Source organism: Poecilia reticulata, chromosome 21, assembly GCF_904066995.2.
Source record: "Poecilia reticulata chromosome 21, P_reticulata-male-v2, whole genome shotgun sequence".
Classification (NCBI taxonomy): Eukaryota; Metazoa; Chordata; class Actinopteri; order Cyprinodontiformes; family Poeciliidae; genus Poecilia; species Poecilia reticulata.
Genome location: NC_088850.1, coordinates 1,427,847 through 1,446,617, shown reverse-complemented (window position 1 = coordinate 1,446,617; position 18,771 = coordinate 1,427,847). Strand labels below are relative to the sequence as shown.

General features: G+C 44.3%; 1 protein-coding gene across 2 annotated transcripts; it reads right to left on the bottom strand.

The window, feature by feature from the left end:
• Positions 1-59: 59 nt before the first annotated feature.
• Positions 60-18,727, bottom strand: LOC145549813 (kinesin-like protein KIF26A). Of its 2 annotated transcripts, XM_081602728.1 has the most exons (7): positions 18,497-18,723; positions 17,926-18,041; positions 17,618-17,780; positions 4,606-7,582; positions 3,125-3,309; positions 2,899-3,019; positions 60-2,038 (listed from the first exon to the last, which is right to left on the bottom strand). In XM_081602728.1, exons 3-7 carry the CDS (start codon positions 17,762-17,764, stop codon positions 1,851-1,853), a joined length of 3,618 nt encoding a protein of 1,205 aa, XP_081458854.1. In that variant the 5' UTR covers positions 17,765-17,780; positions 17,926-18,041; positions 18,497-18,723; the 3' UTR covers positions 60-1,850. The 2 variants fall into 2 exon arrangements, with proteins under 2 accessions (XP_081458854.1, XP_081458853.1); XM_081602727.1 differs by having other exon boundaries at positions 2,899-3,309; positions 18,497-18,727.
• Positions 18,728-18,771: the final 44 nt, after the last annotated feature.

The window sequence follows — 18,771 nt, the reverse complement described above, 5'->3', positions numbered from 1 at the left end:
GTGGTAATGAATATGGTTTTTCCAATCAAGAAGTTAGAAACAACAAACATTAAAACAAATTCTCAGAACAAACTCCTACTTTTATTCTCCTGGATGCAAATGGTCGACTCATCTGGAACTTTTCTAATGTTTCAAACACATCATTAGAAATGATTAAAAAACTGTACAGTACAAAAACAAAGAGAAAAACATAAAAAAGGTTTAAAAACAGGCAGAGAAACGTCTTAAAAACACAAGATTATAAAAGAGGAGAAAGAAATTCATGCAGAAACGTGAAAAACAGCCTGAGAAAGTTTGAATGCATAAAGATAAAAATATGAAAAATGAGAATAAAATGTTTTCGTCCTGTTTGTGAAGTTAAACTTAAAAGATGAACGTCTGAACAGAGGAGAGGAGAGGAGAGGAGAGGAGAGGAGAGGAGAGGAGAGGAGAGGAGAGGAGAGGAGAGGAGAGGAGAGGAGAGGAGAGGAGAGGAGAGGAGAGGAGAGGAGAGGAGAGGAGCGTCACATCGTCCGTCTGACCACAGCAACAAGACAATATTTACAGCAACCTGCAACATTCAGAGGCAACAGAGCAACCAAACGGATCAATTCTGATTCAGAGAAGCAACTGAAGCTGCAGACCTGTAGGGGGCGCCGTCAGAATGAACAGAAATAATTGAATCGGTCAGGGAAGAAATGAGAGAGTTCATCATTTGATCATCTTCAAAGATCAAATTCAATGTTTTGGCAGGAAAATAAACATTTAAGTCTGAGCTACATATTAATTTTGCTAACTAAATATTTAGCTCTACGTTAAATATTTACTTTGAAAAACATTTAGTTTGAAAATTAAATGTAGGAACTAAATATTTAATATGCAAAGTAGCCAATTAACGGAAGTAGAATGTCAAAATAAAAGCTGGGTTTTGTCGACAAAAACATTTAGTTGGCAAAATAAATAATTTGTTGCTAAATTTGTAGTTTTCAGACAAAGTATTTAGTTCCTAAACTAAGAATTTAAGCTACAAATCAAATAGTTAATTTGATAACTACATTTTTAGTTCCAACATTTAATTTCCAAATTAAATATTTAGTTTATAAATTAAATATTTAGTTTGATAATATTTGGCTCCCAATCAAACATGTAGGTCTAAGCTAAATGTTTAGCTATTCGAAGCTGATACCAAAATAAAAGCTGGGCTTTATGGTCAAAAATGTTTAATTAGCAAAATAAATATTTATTAGTTTCGTTCCTGGTTTTATATTTTATTGTTTGTTCTACATAAATATACATATTTGGTTCACATTTAGTTTGGAGATAAACTAATAAATAAATATTTAGTTTTGAAATCTGACATCAATAAATATGAGATCAATAAAGAGACAATATGACTTTAAATTTGACACCAACATTTGTTTCTCTCTGAACGGCCAGTTAAATCAAACCACTGTTGTTTTTACAGTGTAACTGTCCAGACAGCAGCTCATCTCTCCAGAACCGGACCCGGCCGGCGCCGCGGGTTCATACCAGAAAGGTTTCCAGGTCTGCAGCTCTGAGCCGCTCGGTTCTGACAGAACCGCCAAAAACCCAGAATCTGTATAATTTCTGTAAAAATGTTTCAATAAAACAACCAACAGAAACACAATCTGAGGTTGGATCTTATATTTATTCCTAAACTCTTTATCTTAGAAATTCACTGATATTTTCTAAATTATGTTGCATAACGAAGATTTCAGCACCATTAAAACCAAAATAAATAAAAAATATGATCAAATATTAAATAAGGAAGTTCAAATTAATGATAGATGCAGTAGAAAGGCACTTCCAAAGCTCCCATCTTTTTGTGTTTCGCTCCGTTTCCATGGCGCCTACACCCTGTGGCGGCCGTCCTGCGCCGCGGCGGCGCTCGTTGCCGTGGCGACGCTGACGTCGAAGCAGGTCTCCATCATGACGCGGGCCTTGCAGAGGCTGACGCAGGAGTCCAGCTCCGTCGTGGCCTGAGCCAGAGCCTCCAGGTACTCCTGGGACTCCCGGTCCAGGTTCTGGTCGACGCCGACTGCAGAGGAGAAACGGCGACGTTACGGAAACCGGCGGGTTGAAACCCTGAGAGGAGGCGCAGCGCGCCGACGCGCGCCGCTGGAACACGTCTGCTGCTCCGGGATGTTTGTGCAGCGAACAGCAGAAAGTGTGTCATGTAAATATGAGCAGAAGTTTTCTGACGCATCGGAGCAGAACCGAACTCTGGAGGAAAAACCTTTAAAGGCTGAAGCTACAAACGTCTCAACGCGACAGAAAAACTCCAGACTTAAAGAGATCAGAGGGATAAAAAGATTCATTTCAGGTTTCCTGACTGTGGAGAAACTAAACTAAATGTTCCTGGAGCTTTTCTGAAACCATCTGGAGGTGAACTGTTCATTATCCATCTGACTCCCTGGAAAATGATTCAGCTGCTCATTTTAACCGTTTAAACACCAAACATACATTCATATAAGTTCATATAAGTTAATATGCATCAACAGCTGCAGTCTGCCTTATCAATAATAATCAATAAATTTATAAATTCAGATCCTCCTTTCAATTCTTTAATAACTAAAATATGTTTAAACAAAATCAAATCCAACAACTCAGTAAAACCAGAATTAAACTTTTTAAATTTTAACTATCTGCTGCTGCAAATCTGTGAAAACAGAACAAAGTCTGAATCAGGTTATTGATTATTGATTGGAAGGTTTCTGAGGAGTTTCTGACAGAAGTCGACTAACAGATAAAACATTAATAATCTATAAAACCTTGAACTCCGGTCGGCTCATTCATGGCTTTCATTTATTTCAAACTAAAATAACTTAAATGAATAAACGTGTTAAATATTTTATATAAACCATAAAGAACAAAAGTAAATAAATGAAAGTTTCTCACAGTCTGAGCTCCACCTGCTGGGCTGCAGCATCAGGTGGAGCTTCACCTGCTGCAGCTCCGCCTGCAGCTCCGCATGGCGGCGGCTCAGCTGCTGCAGCCGCTGCTGCCGCTGGAGCAGAACCTGAGGAGGAGACAGAACCCGGTCAGAACCAGAACCAGAGGGGAGACATTCAGAGCCGTCATCATCATCATCATCATCATGGTCTGAAATAAACCAGAGCCTGACCTCTGACCCCGCCTCCATCCTCTGCAGCCGCTCCACGTCGTCGATCTCGTACACCTTGATCTCAAACGGCTCCTTCAGGGCGCCGCCCAGCGCCGGCAGCTCCACCCACTGACCTCCGACCTTCCTGCCCAGGGCGGAGGCGTCCGGCAGCGGGGCGGGGATCAGCCGCCGCCGCAGGAAACCGCCTGCAGGACGGACAGGTGAGGGGCGGAGTCAGAGCCGACCAACAGGAAGTGACTCATCATGACATCATTTTGGTTCAAAATTCATTTGAGTATTTTATTAATTAGGTTTATAATAAAATTTAACACTGTAAAGTTTTGCTACGGTTTAATGTGACGGATTATGAGGAAATATGATATATGAATATATGCTTATTAATCAATAATCATATGATAATTAAAATGTCTGATGATTAAAATGTTTTGAAGGTTAATTTTGTTCAGATAATTCATAATGTTTTTCATTTATGAGTGATTTACAACCAGCAGCTGTCGCTTCGTTACTATGAACAGGATCAATTAGTGAAGCAAACGCCGACAATAATCAAACTGTGAGAGGCGTCAGACTGAAGGGGGGGCGCTGTGTGTGTGTGTGTGTGGGGGTGTGTGTGTGTGTGTGTGTGAGGTGATAATTGGAGCAGGACGTGTTCGCTGGGAATCCCTCATGAAACTTTCATGAAGGATTCTCGCCGCTGCATGAATCTCAATCGCCGCAGGAAGCTAGAAAAGGATCTGCGGCTCAGAGATCAGACAGGCAGCAGCACAATGTTAACCCGACCGCCTCTCTCATCCCGTCATCACGCTCAGACACCCGGAGGAATCCATAAATATGTTAATGTGTCCATCTTTCCCCAGGAGGAGATGAGTTTATGGCTCCGTTAGCTTCTGACCCTGACTGGCCATCAGAACCCATTTTAATAATAATCGGCTCTTATTGAAACGTGGAACAGCTCCAGAATTCACTTTGACATTTTTCCTTTGTAGAAGAAAAAAATTCAACTTTAGATTTAGGAAACGTCACTGAAGACTCAGACATTTCAGTCGTTATCTACTGATGTTTTGCAGTTTTCCAGATTTTTGATGTTTAAAAGACTTTCAAAAAAATTAATCACTCATATTTCTTATTAAATTTTTCACTCTTAATATCCAGACATTATAGTTAAAATGATGAGGATCAGAAAGTGTGAACATGTAAAGGATGAAGGAGAAAACATTTACATTCACTGTAATAAATTAAACTGGTAGAAAAGAGAAAATTACTAAAACATCATGGAAATTTTTCCAAAACAAGAAGAAGAACCACCTCACTCTTCCAATAGATCATTTTTTTGCTGGCTCATAATAGATTTTCCTGTAAATGGCTCCACCTGGTGGTTAGCAGATGTACTGCAAAGCCAGGAGTGAACCCACTGAGGCGGCGGTGAGTCGATCAGTCCGTCAGACTGATCACTAGAAGGTACATATTAAATTTCTGCTCACCGTTTCCTCTCTTCTTGGGCGACTTGGACACCCTGCCTCGGTTGGACGCTCCGCTCTCGCTCATGGAGTCGTGGGCTGACGAAGTGCTGCCGGTCGTCTCGCTGTCTCGGATCATGCTCTCGTAGCCGCTGCTGCCCCCGCTGTGGTAAAACAAGGCGGTGCGGCCCATGGCGGGGGGCAGCTCCCCGCTGAGGATGCTGCTGTTGTCGCTGCCGTGTCCGCTGCTGTAGCGCTGCGGCCGGCGGGGGGCTGTGATCTTGCTGTAGGGGGAGGGCAGCAGCGTGCCGACGCCACTAGCCCCGTTGTCGGTACCGTCTCTTTCTCCAGCCCCTCTGCTGAGCTGCTTCTGACCAGCGGCGAGCTCGCTGACCCGGCTGTTGGCTGCCCTGCTGAATACCTGCTTGGTGCCCATGATGGTGCCTCTTCCCGTCTTAACTCCGGTTCCGGCTCTGGCAGGAGGCTTGCCGGTTGGGGCTAGGCTGGCATTGGGCCCAGGAGGGGAACTCAGCCTTTTAGAGCTGCTGGTTGACGACGGTCGAACCTTCAGTCCAGCAGAACCAGCAGCACGGGAGTTATCATTGCCTCGTACCTGCGATAGTTTACTGGCTGTTGAAAGGAAAGTAGAAGAGGCTTGGGAGGAACAGGGGATGTTTAAAGGCGGAAGGCCAAGTCTTGGTACAGATCTGCTGGATTTGCAGCTACTCCCTGCAGCAGCATCATCAGCATCCCTGAACGCCTCCGGTTTCAGCAGAGCTGAGGTTGGACTGTCTCCCCTCTCCAGAGATCTCAAGCTACCATAGAACCTGTGAGAATCTGCTTTGGCCCCTCGTGTCTTCAGACTGGAAGATGTTCTGGCAGAACCATGGTCGATTTTCAGACTAGACGTCTTGTGACTGAATGAATCCGCTCGGTGCCTGAAGGTGAACTCCTCCTCTGAGGTTAAGCTTTTAGGGAAAGCAAACCTTCCACTGTCACTGCTCGGTTTTAAGGCACTTGGAAACCTTGTCTTCTGTTCTTGGCTGGACTGTCTGATAAGTGGCGTAGGAGGAGAGATGTTTCCAGAGCCAGACTTGGAGATCATGCTACTTTTCTGCCCATTAGACTTCTTCCCCAGTGATGAAAACCTTAATGTCCCCGTCACACCGGCAGCTTCTTGACCCCATTTCGTTTCAGAGTTCTGTGAAGTGGAAACAGTACCCAGAGTTGTTGCACCTCGTGTGAGCCGTGGCAGCTTGATGAGAGTATCTCCTCTTCTGCTGATGGGCTTCTCGCAGCCATCAACGACTCTCTGAGCTGTGGAAGACATTTGTGTCGTCGGAGATCGAGGAACACTGTTGCCGTTTCCTCCAGACCTCTTGGGGGAGATGCTGGCTGTGCTACTTCTCATTGGCTTGCCTGCAGAGAGAAACTCGACCTCTCTTGGATCAATGAAGGTGCTTCCCTGAAACAACAGGTTCTCTTGTGTGCTGTTGCCTACGGCTGCAGAAGAGGTAGGCTTAGGTTTCCTGGGAAGACTGGAGTGGTGGGTGTGGTGGGGAGAAGACGTTGGAGTGCTTAAGGCTCTCACCTTAGAGGATCCTTTAAGTGTGGCTTTGGTGGGATCAGGAAAAGCGGAGGCCTTGGTAAATGATGGTTTGTTGGGTGTGGCGGGATCACTGTCCAGCTCTGAGAAACAAATGCCACTGTCATTCAGCGAACTTTTCAAGCCATGCTGCAGAAATGGCTGTCGATGGTATATACTTGGTGAGGTCAGGATGGACGCGCTCTCTGCTGCTGTCCTCTCATCTCTCAGGAAAAACCTGTTTGCTGAAGTACTGTCTTCACTTTCAGCGGGTTTTAGTCCAGCAGATGAATGGCAGCCTGATCCTGTAACTCCATGCTGAGCTGTGTAAGCGTCATACTCATCATTGATGCTGCTGATGATGCTGACTGGACGGGAACCTGCAGCGAAGGCCTGCAGCGAACACTCTGGGTTGAAGCTGAGGAGGTTGGCGGGGCGGCCGTTGTCCGGGACGAGGCCGATAGGAAGCTCCTCTATGACGGTGAACACCAGCTCATCCTCCCCGTTCAGCTCCACAGGCTGCTGGAGCGTGATGGTGGTCCTGAGGAAGTCTCTGTCCAGGCATCTTCCTAACAAAGCCGCTCGAAGGCCGCTGACTTTCCTGGGGTAACCTGTGGAGTGGTAGGACCTTTCCCTGTCTGGTAACTCCAAAGGTTGGCTTTGTCTTGGTGCTTGGTAGCTCATACCCACTGGGGGAGTCCTGCTGAGAGCTTCCCCTGAGTCAGATGCTGCTATGGGCCTCTGGGGTAACGACTGAGGAGGTGATGGTCTGGTTGCAGCTCCTCTAACCTTCTCTCTTACCACCGGCTCTGGATCTGATGAAAAAGGCTCGCTGGACTGCACCGAACATGGCTGAATGAGGGAACCGGAGAGTTTCTCTCCATCAGCACTGGTCCGTTTGGAGGATTCCACTGGACTTCCAGTCAAAGGGAGACTGGAGTCTGGTCCGGTTAAGTTTAGAGTGGAGTTCTCATCAGATTCTGGTCCAGCTTGATTCTTCATTGGTTGTGTTGCTCTGCTCTCTGTGCTTAACGCGTTTGGAGCTTCACTGCCATCGATGCAATCAAGCCTCTCCTGCAGCTCTGCGAATGTGTTGCACTTAAAGTGATCTCCGTCTGAACGGGGAGAGTCTTTGGTTCGCTTCTTGTTCAGGGAGGGAATGATGGGCACAAAGGAAGGTGGGCCCTCATTGTCGCTCAGCTCTCGGTCAGATATCGCCGTTCCACCGGGTCCAACGTAAATAACGGTGTCGCAGGACTGTTCACTGCTGGAGGAATAGTCAGGATCGCTGGAGAGCAGCAGCGGTAGGTCAGGATCCAGAGCCACGATCCGGGGGTAGAAAGGCTGAACATGAGGAGGCCGATGGGATGGACCTTCCTCACAGGAGCTGTCGCCTCCAGAAGAGCTGGAGGCATACTGGAGACAACAAGACAGTTAGCACAAGAATGACAGATTCAGGCAGAGAAAGGCCGTAGCCGCTCACACTCCCACAGCCCAGCTAAGCTAGCTTTAGCTTAATCACACTTTGGTTACCTAGAAACAACTTGTTGAGTAACATGTGCAGCAGCAGTTTCATGTTGCCCAACATACTGGGGCGTACTTTAGTCCCTGGAGATCGGTGTGTACTCGACTCAAAACTATGTCAGAAAGTTTTACAGCCGCAGACCTGAACTCAGTAAAGGTCTGACAGGAAACAGCTGGACAGGAAACAACGTTCACATCCAACTTGCAATGCTGAAAGTAGAGGTGTGCTGATCGATCGGCCACCGATCATAATCGGCCGATTTCCGTGAAAAGTGTAAGATCGGTGATCGCCGATCACGGTTTCTTGTTGCCGATCACACAAACCGATCACCTGCATCTCATTTCTCAGCCTGCCTGTGCAGCTGGTCTCCTCTTTCCTTCACACTGCGCAAACGCGCAGCAACAAATCCTAAGCGATGTGGAACTATAACGCACTGAGTGAATGGGGAAGTTTGCGTGTTGCGGCGGAAAATTGAAGCACGTCAAAATGCATCAACACAATGAAGCTAATACGACATAAAAACAATGCCATACTTGACGGAGTTTGGCTACATCGAGGCTCACTGCAGTAAAAAAGACATATGGAGGATCAGATAGCAGGTAAAGCAGCGCACAGCTACAAACACTCACCTGGATTAGCATGACGGTCAAAAAGCTAAACAAATAACCCGCAAAATTATTTAAGTATTCGAGATGCGATGTAAGACGCTGGTTCTGCTCTTGCTGTTGAACCGCTGCTACGCGCTACAGGTTGTAATATTTCACAGACGGAGCGCCGCTTCTGCTCCACTTGGTAGTGACTCTCACACCGAACCTCTGCTTAAAGCTGCAGCATCTAACCTAAAAAAATACATTTTACATACGTATTAAAACTTTCACTGTCCTAACATGAGACAGATAATCTCTAAAAAAATAATCGATCTCCTCCCTGTTCTGCATAATTACTCCGCTCAGTCAGAAACAGCCAATCAGAACTAGCAGTCAGGGGCACAAAAAGTGGGTATGCACTATATGCAACGCATAACGACCCTGAACTAGAGGTAATGGCGGAATTAATAATAAAATAAAGACTTTGTGGTATTCTCATTTAGTGACGTAATTATATTAGTGGTGCTTCCACCCCCACGCCACTAGAGGCAGTAGCAGGCCCCAAAAGGTGCAACTTAGGATCAGATTTAAAAGTATACCGAAAGCTATGGAATTTGTTAAAAACTGTGAGCTGCGCTCAAGTAAATAAAAGAGAGAAGTTCAAATACATGCTGAGAGTAAAACTCCTTCTTAAAGACGAAGCTATATCCTAGATTTCAAAAGGAAATAAAAACGGGAGACCGCAGGTAATATAGGAAATAGAGCCCCCTTCAATTCCGGAGTGCAATGGTCCCATTTCCAAATAAGATGTGAGACTGACAGTGGTCTGTTTCCGACCCTTTCTGTTTACAGCAGGGAAGTCATTCTCAAACAACAAGGTAATGGTGGGTAACTATGGCAACCAGTGACAATTTAAAAGCCCGCCTACTCTTTCTGTAGTCAAGGCATCTGCCGTGTCAATAAAAAAATCCGTCAGACTGTGATGTCACAATGTGACATCACAGTGTGACATTCCAAAGGCAGAATTCTGACATCACCAGCGATTATATAAGCTCCTCACATCCATCTACCTTCATTGCAACCTGTTAGCAGCCGTTGTCGATAGTGTCTCGTGAGAAGTTACTTAGCAGTACGTAGTAGGATTTTCAACTTTGAAATCTACTGAGTTTCTAGAGAAGTGATCCATCTTAGAACCACAAGTAAAAGTTAAAATGGAGTCCAACCAGAGTAGAATTGAAGAAGTGGCATCCGACAACATCGTCGAGAGAAAAGTACAGCCACCCAAGCCACGCAAGCGCAAGAAGAAGATGTCCTTTGCAGCCTGGTGGGCGCTGCATGGATCTGAGGAGCCTAAGATGTCAACTGAAAACATGGAACAGCAGGACTCTTCATTGGTGATTGACAATGGATCGAGCGCCAACGCACCGCAAAAAGTAGATCAAAAGGGGGACGGACAGGAACCTCAGAGTGAATCCAACGAGAACCACCAGGTAGCATTTGAAACCTGTTCAGAGGAAGACATCGCCACTAACCAAGAGATTTCTGCTGGAAATATCAAAAAGCAGAAGGATTCGCTGGCCTGTGTAGAAGAGTACATCGCTGGAGTGCAGGAGAAAGCCGACACAACAGAGAAAGAACAGCCCGCCAAGTCTGAGGAACAGCCACCAAAGCAGAGGGAAGAACGTGATGAGTTAGCATCCATGGAAAAGGAAAGTTCTAAGAACACTGTGATTTCTGCACCAGAGCCGGTGAACGAAAAGAAATCCGTCACAGAAAAACCGAAGAAAGTCAACCAGTCAAAAACTAGGCGCATCAAAAAAACCCCACTGTTGTGGAAAACTTTCCCAGAGACTGATGCTTGCATAGATTTAACATTTTTCACTCAAAACAGTGAAATCGATGATGGTCCTCTGCCGAAAAACCAAAATTATCAGGGAGCTTTTTCCAGCAGCGGAAAAAAATCGTTGTGGAAAATGCTCCCAAAGTCTGAACCCTGCATAGATGTGAGTTTTTTTGCTGAGAACACTGAAACCAAAAATGTTTCAATGCCTGCCGAAGAACATGATGAGGTAGCTTCCTTGGAAAAGGACAGTCATTCTAAGAACACTGCAACACAGCTGGTCACCAAATCCATCTTGAAACCGCAGAAGACACCGGATGAAAAAGGGGAGAAACATCCATCTCTGGGAAAACCAATGGACGACATTCAAACTGGACACTTAACGGAGGTTCCTGTTAATCAAACGGAAGAAAATGTGCCAGAAGAGGGTTTAATTGAAATTCAGGATTTGCTCCACTCAACAGAAAAGAAAAGCCAAGTAAAATGTATGTGTGAAGCTAAATGTAAGGAGTGTGAATTGGAACATATAAAAGTACAAAAATACTTAATGCAACAGCTAGATGACATGTTCAATGTAAATCATCAACTAAACGCTGAACTTAAACAGCTACAAGATTTGACGAGAAAATTACTGTCAGAGAGAAGACAGAGGAAGAAGACTATGGTTTCTGTTCACACTCAGAGCGAATCGCAAGGCACCTCACCCGTTTATCAGTGTTTGTCAGTCCAAACGGAGATGGATGCCACTGAAAGCAGATGTCACTTGAAACAAATCCGTCAATCAACATCAACGCAAACGGAGATGGATCTGCTGGAGAACCGATGTCACTTGGAATCAGTTTATAAAACAATCTCAACCCAAACTGAGCTGTTTTTATTGCTCAGAAAACAATCCACTGAAACCAAAATGAATGGACATCAACATCGGCAGAACAAAGTATTTAAAAGATCTACAGATGAGAACAGCAGAGAGTCAAAAACGAGAGATGCATCTGAGCTGAAAGCTGTCAGTGATGAAAACGTTTCGGGAGACATTGAAAAAGAGGTTTCAGTACCGGAAATGGTTGGAGACCAGAGAGAGAGCATGGAAAACGAGATTCACACGACTGAAGCAGCCATCGGTGAAGTACCGCAGGTAGAAACGGTCTCCATGGAACATCAAAATGGAGACCACCAGGTGAAGAAGAAGCGTTCAAAAAAATCTAAACGCAAGATCAGGAGAAAGGCAGCAGTAAGAGATGCATCGGAACTGGAGAGCCTCTGTATGGAAAACGTTTCTAGTGACAGAATTGAAAAAGAGGTTTCAGTACCGGAAATGGTTGGAGACCAGAGAGAGAGCATAGAAAACGAGATTCACACGACTGAAACAACCATCGGTGAAGTACTGCAGGTAGAAACCGTCTCCATGGCACATCAAAATGGAGACCACCAGGTGGATAAGAAGCGTTCAAAGAAATCAAAACGTAAGATCAGGAGAAAGGCAGCAGTAAGAGATGCAACTGAACTGAAAGCTGCCAATGATGAAAACATTTCTACTGACAGCATTGAAAAAGAGGTTTCAGTACCGGAATTCGATGGAGACCAAAGAGAGGTAATAAAAAACGAGATTCACACGACTGAAACAGCCATCGGTGAAGTACTGCAGGTAGTAGAAGAAGAAACGGTCTCCATGGCACAACAAAATGGAGACCACCAGGTGGAGAAGAAGCGTTCAAAAAAATCTAAACGCAAGATCAGGAGAAAGGCAGCAGTAAGAGATGCATCGGAACTGGAGAGCCTCTGTATGGAAAACGTTTCTAGTGACAATATTGAAAAAGAGGTTTCAGTACCGGAAATGGTTGGAGACCAGAGAGAGAGCATCGAAAACGAGATTCACACGACAGAAACAGCCATCGGTGAAGTACTGCAGGTAGAAACCGTCTCCATGGAACATCAAAATGGAGACCAACAGGTGAAGAAGAAGCGTTCAAAGAAATCAAAACCTAAGATGAAGAGAAAGGCAGCAACAAGAGGTGCAACTGAACTGGACAGCCTCTGTATGGAAAACGTTTCTGGAACAAACACAGAGCAAGAAGTTTCTACAACAGAAACAACTGGGGATCAAACAGTCTTGCTTAAAACTGAGATTCATACAATAGAAACAGAAATCTCCAAAGAACAGCAGGTCCCCGAAGAAAGAACTGAACTGGAAGCTGTTGTAAATCCGATTGAGACAGAACAACACTTAGTCGATATCACTAAGACAACAAGTCCTGATCCTGAAAAACTAACTGACATCCCCCAGAATGCTCCTGAACCAGCTGAGACAACAGTTGGGACAGTGTCAGAAGACGTAGCATGTAAAGTTGAGGCAGTTTCCACAAAGGAGGAGTGTGGTCCAATGGAAGATCAGACAACATCGCTTCCACAAACAAAGGTCACATTAAACATAGATGAAGTCCAAACACCACCTCAAGAATTAGAGCCACAAGCAGCTGGTGAGTCAGCTGAGAACAATATTTCTGAAGGAGAGAAACCCAAGAAGAAGAAATCGCTGTGGAAGCGAATCAAAAAGGCTCTGACTCCACCTCCTCTACGCCAGATCAAATCCAGATGCAAAGTCCATCCAGACATCAACTGATGTCTGAAGAAGATTTAAAAGGGGGCGGGGCCACGTGTGTTTTGGTGATTAGCAGTAATTGGTAAAAAGCTACTGTGATTTTGAATTGGACATTTTAATATTGAAAAGACAGGACTGCACGGTGGGACATGTCTCGCCGTGCAGGTGTGGGTTCACTCCGGGGACTCCGGCTTCCCCCACGTTCAACCACATCAGTAGTCATCAGAAAAACCTAATTTATTAATTAGAGGGAGATTTAGAGAGAAAATGTAAACAACGTGGAACAATGAGAGAATTTTAGAGTCTAAACCGAAACAAACTGGGAAAAATTTAGAAAACTATTTATCTTTCTGGGCAATCAATCAATCAAATTTTATTTGTATAGCACATTTCAGCAGCAAGGCATGTCAAAGTGTTTTACATCATTAAAAATAAAAACACAGTCATGTGGCATTGAATAAACAACCCAGAAAAACATATATATGTATATATATGGTTTTAGAAAAAGTTGTGTACTTTCAGCTGACAGTTTTTAGATGACAATGACTTTCTGGAGGTTTTCCAGTCACTGGCGCTGTTCTTAAATGGTTTAGGTCTTACCTAGAGGACAGGTAAGACCTATATATATATATATATATATATATATATATATATATATATATATATATATATAGGTCTTACCTAGAGGACAGGTAAGACCTATATATATATATATATATATATATATATATATATATATATATATATATATATATATATAGGTCTTACCTAGAGGACAGGTAAGACCTATATATATATATATATAGGTCTTACCTAGAGGACAGGTAAGACCTATATATATATATATATATATATATATATATATATATATATATATATATATATATATATTTCTACTTCCCTCTCTATAAATATATATAAATCTATATATAGATATGTATGTATATCTATATATAGATGTCAATTTATTAACATATACCTCTCTCTCTCTATCTATCTTATATATATATATATATGCCTCTCTATAAATATATATAAATCTATATATAGATATGTATGTATATCTATATATCGATGTCAATTCATTAACATATCCCTCTCTCTATCTATCTATCTATCTATCTATCTATCTATCTATCTATAAATATTTCTACTTCCCTCTATAAATATATATAAATCTATATATAGATATGTATGTGTATCTATATATAGATGTCAATTTATTAACATACATCTCTCTATCTATCTCTCTCTCTCTCTCTCTCTCTATATATATATATATATATATATATATATATGTGCCTCTCTATAAATATATATAAATCTATATATAGATATTTACGTATATCTATATATCGATGTCAATCTATAAACATATACCTTTGTCGCTCTCTCTCTCAAAAAAAAATTCCCTTCTCACCCTCCGTGGGTGGTCTGTTTCATCCTCTGAGCTCAGGTCCTTTACCAGAGGCCTGGGAGCTTGAGGTTCTCCTCCAGTATCTTGGCTGTGCCTAGAACTGCACATTTCTGGACTGAGATGTCTGATGTTGTTCCTGGGATCTGTTTGAGCCACTGCTCCAGTTTGGGGGTGACTGCCCCGAGGGCCCCGATGACCACAGGCACCACTGTGGTCTTCACCTTCCAGGTCTTTTCCAGTTCCTCTCTGAGGAACTGGAAAAGACCTCCAATTTCTCATGCTCCTTTTTCCTGATGTTGTAGTCACTTGGTTTTGCTACATCCACCACAACGGCTTTCCTCTGTTCTTTATCCACCACCACAATGTCCGGTTGGTTCGCCATTACCATCTTGTCTGTCTGGATCTGGAAGTCCCACAGGATCTTAGCTCGGTCATTCTCCACCACTTTTGGGGGTGTTCTCCACTTTGATCTTGGGGCTTCCAGTCCATATTCTGCACAGATGTTCCTGTACACTATGCCCGCCACTTGGTTATGTCGTTCCATGTACGCTTTCCCTTCCAGCATCTTGCACCCTGCTATTATGTGCTGGACTGTCTCAGGGGCCTCCTTGCACAACCTACACCTTGGGTCTTGTCTGGTGTGGTAGATCTGAGCCTCTCTGGTGTTTAGGGCCTGTTCCTGGGCAGCCAGGATGAGAGCCTCTGTGCTGTCCTTGAGTCCAGCTTTCTCCAGCCATTGGTAGGTTTTCCTGACATCAGCCACTTCAGTTATTTGTCGGTGGTACATCCCATGTAGGGGCTTGTCCTCCCATGATGGTACTTCCAGCACCTTGTCTTCTGTTCCCCATTGCCTGAGACATTCGCTGAGCACATCGTCTGTTGAGGCTTTGTCCTTGATGTATTTATGGATCTTGGATGTTTCATCCTGGACAGTGGCTCTCACACTCACTAGTCCTCTGCCTCCTTCCTTACAGCTCGTGTACAGTCTCAGGGTGCTGGATTTGGGGTGGAATCCTCCATGCATGGTTAGTAGCTTCCTAGTCTTAACATCCGTGGCCTTCATCTCTTCCATTGGCCAGCTAATTATTCCGGCAGGGTATCTGATTACTGGTAAGGCATAGCTGTTTATTGCACGGATCTTGTTCTTGCCATTGAGCTGGCTTCTCAGGACTTGCCTTATCCGTTGGAGGTATTTGGCTGTGGCTCCTTTCCTTGTGACCTCATCGAGGTTGCCATTTGCTTGTGGTATTCCCAGGTACTTGTAGCTGTGCTCTATGTCTGCTATTGTTCCTTCTGGGAGTGAGACCCCTTCTGTGTGGGCGACCTTCCCTCTCTTTGTAACCATCCGACCACACTTCTCTAGTCCGAATGACATCCCAATGTCAGTGCTGTAGATCCTGGTGGTGTGGATCAGTGAGTCGATGTCTCGCTCGCTCTTGGCGTACAGCTTGATGTCATCCATGTAGAGGAGGTGACTGATCGTGGCCCCATTCTTGAGTCGGTATCCGTAGCCAGTCTTGTTGATGATTTGGCTGAGAGGGTTCAGGCCTATGCAGAACAGCAGTGGGGACAGAGCATCTCCTTGGTATATGCCACATTTGATGGACACTTGTGCAAGTGGTTTGCAGTTGGCTTCAAGGGTGGTTTTCCACAGCCCCATCGAGTTTGCAATGAAGGCTCTTAGAGTCCTATTGATGTTGTACATCTCTAAGCATTCAATGATCCAAGTGTGTGGCATTGAGTCATAGGCTTTCTTGTAATCAATCCAAGCGGTACACAGGTTGGTGTGTCGGGTTTTGCAGTCTCGGGCAACTGTGTGGTCTACAAGGAGTTGGTGTTTGGCTCCTCTGCTATTTATGCCTATGCCCTTCTGTGCTGTGCTCATGTATTTATCCATGTGCCCGCTTATCTTAGCCGCTATGATGCCTGACATGAGCTTCCATGTTGTAGAGAGACAGGTTATTGGCCGATAGTTGGATGGGACTGAACCCTTCGAGGGTTCCTTCTGTATCAGGATTGTGCGCCCTTCAGTTAACCATTTAGGGTGAGTCCCATTTTGTAGCAGCTGGTTCAGTTGAGCTGCCAGTCGCTCATGGAGGGCAGTGAGTTTCTTAAGCCAGTAGGCATGGATCATGTCAGGTCCTGGTGCTGTCCAGTTTTTCATACCCGAGACTCTGTCTTGGACATCTGCCACAGTGATGGTTACCGGGGCTTGTTCCGGGAGGTTGCTGTGGTCCTCTCTTAGAGAGGTTAGCCACTGTGCATTGCTGTTGTGGGACGCCTCCCTTTCCCATATGCCTTTCCAGTATTGTTCAGTCTCCAGCCTGGGTGGGTCTGCTCTGTTGTTATTACCCTGCCATTGAGAGTACACTTTAGCTGGTTGGGTGGCGAAGAGCCGGTTAATCCTCCTGGCTTCATTCTCTCTCGTGTATCTCTTTAGGCGGCTGGCCAAGGCTTGGAGCCTTTGTTTGGCAGTTTCGAGTGCTTCAGGTATGGGCATCTGGCTGTACTTCTTGGGTACTGATCTTTTCATTCAATATTATATATATATATATATATATATGCCTCTCCTTGGGCTGCCACCTTATCGTGGTGGAGGGGTTTGAGTGTCCCAATGATCCTAGGAGCTATGCTGTCTGGGGCTTTATGCCCCTGGCCACCCGAGGCAGACAGGTCCTGGGTGAGGAACCAGACAAAGTGCAGCCTGAAGACCCCTCATGATGACCCCCTACAGAAATGGCTCTTCGGCTCACTTACGTATTAAATGATGAAATATTGCCCTGTTTTCTGTTTCATTCTTCTTAATTGCCCCGTAGGCAGCAATTTATTCACACATTTATTATTATTGACGCTTTAATTAAAGATGAATTGTACAAGTTTATGTCATTGGGGCCGGGGCTCTGATGACATGTTCGCATGCACCTCAGAAAGTATGAAGTTGCGCCCCTGTTAGCAGTGATCAGCTAGCCGCCATGCTATCAGGAAGTTTTCATTCAGTAACGCAGGATTGTTTATTGAACCTGTATTTGCCTTTGAATGTTACGTATTACACTTGAATTTTTTGGCAATGTTTAGAGGTTTTATTTAGACTTTTTGCATTTTTTAGCCATTTAGCTTCATATGTTATCAGTCTGTTAAAGATAGTATTATTGATAGCAGTACAATTTGCACAATGACTGTTTAGTTTAGTTTTGTTCTTGGAAAAAGTTATTAAAAACAAGTTTTTGTCTAAGTTAAGGTGAATTTATGGTTCCTTTTTCCACATAATATAACCGGTAGTGCTTATTATAAAAAATAATAATTATAGTTATGTGATCGGTATCGGTAATCGGCCCTCATGGGTGATCGGAATCGGCAGGAAAAAACCTGATTGGCACATCTCTAAAAGACATTGTGTTAAATAACACAACAGAGAATAAACTCCTTGTTATCAAGTTCTGCTCTCAGAAGCTGTGAAACAAAGTGAAGTAACAGACAAAGTACTTTGGATCTCTTCTTCCTCATGCGGTGGATGCGGGACGCCAGCTGCACCGTGGTCAGCGTCTCCATGAAGTTGGCCGGTGAGTCCGAGATGTGGGCGATCATGGTGGTTCGACAGTTGATGTTACCCAGAGACTCGCTGAGCAGCATGGTGAGCTTGCTGTCTCTGAATAATAGATCAGAAAAAACCTCGTTAGACCGGAAGAACGAGGAAGAGACGCCAGAGAAACCCAGGGGACCGTTCATTACGCCGCGCTGAAGTTGGACTCAGACGGGCAGAGAGAGGAATGAGAAGGAACGTCTCATCTCACATTCATGAAGCGCGCTTTGAACTGCGCGCCACGTGCCATCTTCTACCAGACGCAGAATGAAACGCCGCCTTTGAAGACCTGGTAGTAGAGACCTTTGACCGGGGCGGTGAAGACGCCTGCAGGAAGAGAATCTGGGTCAGTGGTTCTGGTTCTGGGAGACATTTAAGCTGCTGCTGATGTAGCACTTTTTAATGTACAAGAGGACTAGATGGAATAAATCAGAAGACTAAATTCATCTACTGGATCCGTTGTCAGTAACCAATAAAAACAATGCAAAAGAATAACTGCTTTCAATACCATGTATTTTAAAGAGAAAATTAAAGTGAACAGCACAAGACAAACATGCATAGAACCCCAAATAATACTAAATAAATATACACAGTACTGCAGTAGATCTTTCACACAGTCTTAAATTTCCCCACAGTGTCTGACCGACACACATTCAAAACGTCCATGGTTGAATTGTCCAGATATTTGAGATGACAATGTCCAAGCGCAAGTCGTTTCAGATGAAGAGGTGAATAGTGGATTGTGTGTCTGAATGGTGAGATGGAGGAGAAATGATACCGACCATCAGCCTCCTACCAGACCAGGATGGAGCGAGTCTCAGGTTCTCCAGCCGGCTGTCAGAAGCTGACCAGCCTTTAACCCTACAGAGGGTCACCTGGCCTGGATTAAAATAAACAGCACCAGTAAATTACCAGCCTGCTAGTTAACTAGACTTTTTAACAAGGCTTCATGGCTCTGAGCTCTCTGGATGATCAGCTCTCCCCTCACACCTGACTGGGGAAAGCTGGAGCCTGAATATCTACCTCAGGTGTGTTAATTGGCTGAATGCGCTGTGAC

Coding starts and splice junctions, on each gene's coding strand:
- LOC145549813 (XM_081602727.1), bottom strand. CDS start 17,764: ATGCTGCTCAGCGAGTCTCTGGGTAACATCAACTGTCGAACCACCATG. Junction 3,310..4,605: donor GCCCAAGAAGAGAGGAAACG/GTGAGCAGAAAT, acceptor TCCGTCCTGCAG/GCGGTTTCCTGCGGCGGCGG. Junction 2,039..2,898: donor CAGCAGGTGGAGCTCAGACT/GTGAGAAACTTT, acceptor TCTCCTCTGCAG/TCGGCGTCGACCAGAACCTG.